At 41.5% G+C, this 4229-nt stretch overlaps 1 protein-coding gene across 1 annotated transcript in view; it reads right to left on the bottom strand.

The window, feature by feature from the left end:
- Positions 1-3040: 3040 nt before the first annotated feature.
- LOC108803471 (granzyme A-like) overlaps positions 3041-4229 on the bottom strand; it is a gene marked incomplete at its 5' end in the record, with an annotated part of 20147 nt that continues 18958 nt past the window's right edge. Inside the window, one exon of the mRNA XM_018575313.1 lies at positions 3041-3199. Coding sequence (XP_018430815.1) covers positions 3041-3199 — 159 coding nt within the window. The remainder of the gene's footprint in view (positions 3200-4229) is intronic.

Raw genomic sequence — 4229 nt, 5'->3', positions numbered from 1 at the left:
CTTTAACCTGTCATTTTAGATGTCGTATAATTTACTTCTGGTAGTGTGCCTTATCTTATACCATATTTACTAAACAGTCTTACTTATGAGATACATTCCATAATATGTTTCATTAAGCATAATAATACACTGAAAATGTGATTCAACAGGGATCATCATTTCTCCCTACACACTGGCCAGGTCACTATCTGCAAGGAGTTTGCATGTTTTCCCTGTGCTTGCGTGGGTTTCCTCCCACACTCCTGAGACATGCTTGTAGGTTAATTTGCTTCTGTCTAAATCGGCCCTCATATGTATACATGTGAGAGAGGGACCTTAGAATGTAAGCTCCTTGAGGGCAGGCACTAATGAGAATGTGTACATGTAAAGCTCTGTGTAAAAATATTCCTGTCAAAAAGCCACCAGGTCCTGTAAACTCTTTGGTTGTTTTACATGAACTGCATGCTTAAAGGAGAACTACGAGGTGAGTGCTTTTCACTCACCTCATAGTTCTAGCCGACCTGTGACAATGAGACTGTCACAGGTCGGCTCAGTAGATCGGGAGATGAGCGAACACATACCGGCGTTCGCTCACCTCTCGATCCTGTCACGGCTCTCTGCCGTGACAGGGGAGAGGCTGGATTCCCCCCTCCCCGCTCTGATCCTCCAGCGCTGACTGGCGGAACGGGAGTGGGCGGTTACAGCTGGCTCTGCCTCTAGATAGGCAGAGCCAGTTGTCAGTCACGCAGCTGGGCGGATCCCGGCACAATTGTCGGGATCTGCTGCAGCTGCGGCGTCTCAGTGTACCGTGAGCAGCTGCTCGCGGTATACTGCGGCGTCTCAGTATACCGCGAGCTACAGCTAGCGGTATACTGAGCCTAGGGTGACGGGAGGACGCTAGTTTGTGTCCTCCCGTTACCCTAAGGAGAACTATGGGGAAAAGCCTTAACCCCATAGTTCTCCTTTAAGATCTCCCCAACGTGGTTCAATAATACATGGGTCAGGAAATTGTGATGACTGCTATAGAACATTCATTTTTTTTCTGCTGCAGCCACTGAAAGATTAACTTGGCCTTCTAGTTCAGATCATTGTTATGTTGGAAAGTCCAAATGCAGAGCTTCTCAACTAATAAATTCAGATTTTCGTATAATATGCTGAATTCACCCTGCTATCAATTTTGATAACATTTTCTGAGCCTCTGTAACTCAACCGCCCAAACAGTTCCACCTTCAAGCTTCACGGTAGGGTTTGTGTGATTCTTTTTATAGGCCGGGACTTTTTTTCCAATCGGTTTGATGGAAAAAAGAGTCCCAGCTCTACAAAATATAATAAGTTCTAATAAGTCAAAACTATGGGAAGGTACTATTATTAATGTGTACTTAATCCATAGAATGAAAATGTAATACATTGCAGTTTACCAATTTTTGAATGTGGTGACTGCATGATTTTTTTTAGGCTGAGTACATTTTCTGCAAGTACAAAACAAAACCCTGCTGATCCCGCCAGAAATGTTGTGTCCTTATAACTATTTGTGCACTGAACTAAAATCTCAAGCAATATTATCATCCTATCCAGCGATCTTTTGTGAACTACAAAACAACTCCTCCTTTCTTTATGTTGATTAGGAGAGGGGAAGGTGAAGGAGTTTGTACTACAAATCCGAAGCACAGCCTATGAGGAAAGCCATGGGCTTCGCTAGCACAGGGGCACTCGGGGCACCTGCTCCTGGTCTCCACCTCATTGCATCCAGTACAATACATGCACTTCTCCCATGTTTCATTCTTTTTAAAAAGCTGCAAATGTATAATAACTGTTGATCTGCCAGAAATCCAGTAAGCTTCCAACTCCCTTTTAGCGGTGGCAACACAGTATGTTTTCTGAAATCCCTAGCAGCCCTGCCTGCTAAACTACAGAACTCCACCTATACCACACCAGTGTCTGTCTCACTCCACATGCATACATTAATTTATTTCTCAGCAAAACATGTCTGCTGCTTTGACTCCCGAAAACCCGCTCACACACTTGGTGTACGCTCACACACTGTGTGTACAAAAAGGGCTCTTAGGAGATGTAGTTCTGGGGACATGAATACCGCGCATGCGCAAAATATCGTGATATCGGGGCGGTTTTAGGTGACGTCTGGAGCTGAGCGGCTGCAAGCGGCAGTGGCGTTGTAGCTTTGGTAAAGAGAAGGTGTGTATCGCTCTTCTCTCTGTTCACCGGTACTTTCTCATGTTTAACAGTGCTTGGTGTACGTGTATATTGTGTTTGCTCAAATTTAACCCACAAATTAGCAAAAATGAGTACGAAACAGACGTCGTTAGAAAGTTTCCTTGGGAAAAAGAAAAGGCCCAGTGAAGAGACAGAAGAAGGACCTTCAACATCAAAGAAACATGTAACTTTTAACAGACAATACCATGAGTCCTACTTGAAATATGGATTTATCGGGACAGGTGATTCCCACACACCAAAACCGCTCTGTATAGTTTGCGGCGACCAGCTCTCTAATGAGGCAATGAAACCTTCAAAACTGCTTCGCCACTTGAACGCCAATTTGCTGGGCCGCGGTAAAATTATCAAACGTTGACCGGTCCGCGCAGATAAAAAGGTTGGGGAGCACTGACCTAGATTATTAGGACTTAGCTCACAAAGGATTCAGGTCAGCCTACATGGAGTCTATATTCCATTGACATGGAGAGAAAACAAGTAAAAAATAGCACAAACATAGCTTTTTCTGGGAATGAAGGCTACAATAAAGTGGAAATCTCGATTCTTACAAATTCAAATTCCTATTGGTTTTTTGGTAAAGTAAAGCAACTTTTTTTGTTGAAAAAAAAAAAAAGTTTTTGGCGCTTAGTTATATACATGAGAAGCAATTTAGCAGAAGTCATTAAAAAAGTGCAAATTTCTTTGAAAAGCACTGTGCCAATCACATGAACAAGGATTAACATTCTGTTTGTTTTTTTGTTTTTAAAAAAACCTGCTGATCAAAATGAAAAGGTAAACTTTTGCATCAAATATATACGCTGTAGCAAATTATTAATAAAGATAGCATATTTCTTTAAGGAAAGCCACTCAGGTGTTTTTTTATCCAGCACAATATTTTGCTATTTAAGTTAGTATAGACCGCCACATTTCCAAGAACACCACAGTTCTCCTCGCCAAAAGATACAATACCCCTCAGCACTCCGTTGCAGATCAGTGGTCCACCAGAGTCTCCCTGTGAAAATATACAGATATAAAATAAGATGAATACATATTCCAGAGGAATGGCTGAATGCGGCGATTCTATGGCTAACACTGACTGCAGATCCTGTAAATCTCACAAGTACTAGAAATGCACCATTTTTTGTAATAGCATAAAGCAAGGCACAGAAATGTGGTGTTATGCATTGCAGTGAACTGCAATGAAGAAGCGTTGGAGTGCCATTAAAGTGACACTAAACTCAAGAGTGAAACCTTAAAAATCCATTCAAGTACCTTAACTATTTACAAAAATGTATCTTATTTGTGTACCACTCGGCTGTAGATCCTCAAATCATCTCTGAATTGGTGCTGACACAGTCCTTCCTTTTGGAGGGGGGCTACTTTTGTTCCCCATGGTCCCTGTGTGTGTTGTAAAGTAGCCACTGCTCCAAGTTTCACCCCCGTGATGGACTACAATCTCATGTTTAGTTTACTAAATTGTAGACGTGTAAACTGCGGAAAAATTTGGTTCGGTTCGGATATTTGGTTATTTCAGGATTAGGGATTCGGATCTGAAATTAAATTCGGTTTGGGTTTCGTACAAAATCTGAATTTTCGTTAGTTTTGGATGACTTTACGAATACCACAGAAAACCATATACAGATATTAATACTAAAGCTGAAGCGCCGACCCGAATGGCATTCAGGAGCGTGAATTTCCGATTACCATTCGGGAGCCATATTAAAACTGAGGCTTCCAGACCCAAATGGCATTCAGGAGCTCTCGAATGCTATTTGGAAATTCGGACTCCATTCGCGTCTTGGAGCATCAGTTATACTGTTATGTGTATATATAAGTAGTATTCTATAATGCGAACGAATATTCGTAGCGGCAACATTGTGACTCATATATACATAAAACTAAACACAGACCCGAATGGCATTCGGTAGCTCCCAAATGCAGTTTGAAAATTCGGATCTCGATTGCAATTCGGGTCTAAGAGCCTCAGCTTTATATATATATATATATATATATATATATATATATATATATATATATATATA

This window comes from Nanorana parkeri, unplaced genomic scaffold (genome assembly GCF_000935625.1).
Source record: "Nanorana parkeri isolate BGI_ZX_2015 unplaced genomic scaffold, ASM93562v1 scaffold3779, whole genome shotgun sequence".
Classification (NCBI taxonomy): domain Eukaryota; kingdom Metazoa; phylum Chordata; class Amphibia; order Anura; family Dicroglossidae; genus Nanorana; species Nanorana parkeri.
The sequence above is the reverse complement of the archived record's forward strand: the minus strand, read 5'-3'. Positions and strand labels throughout refer to the sequence as shown.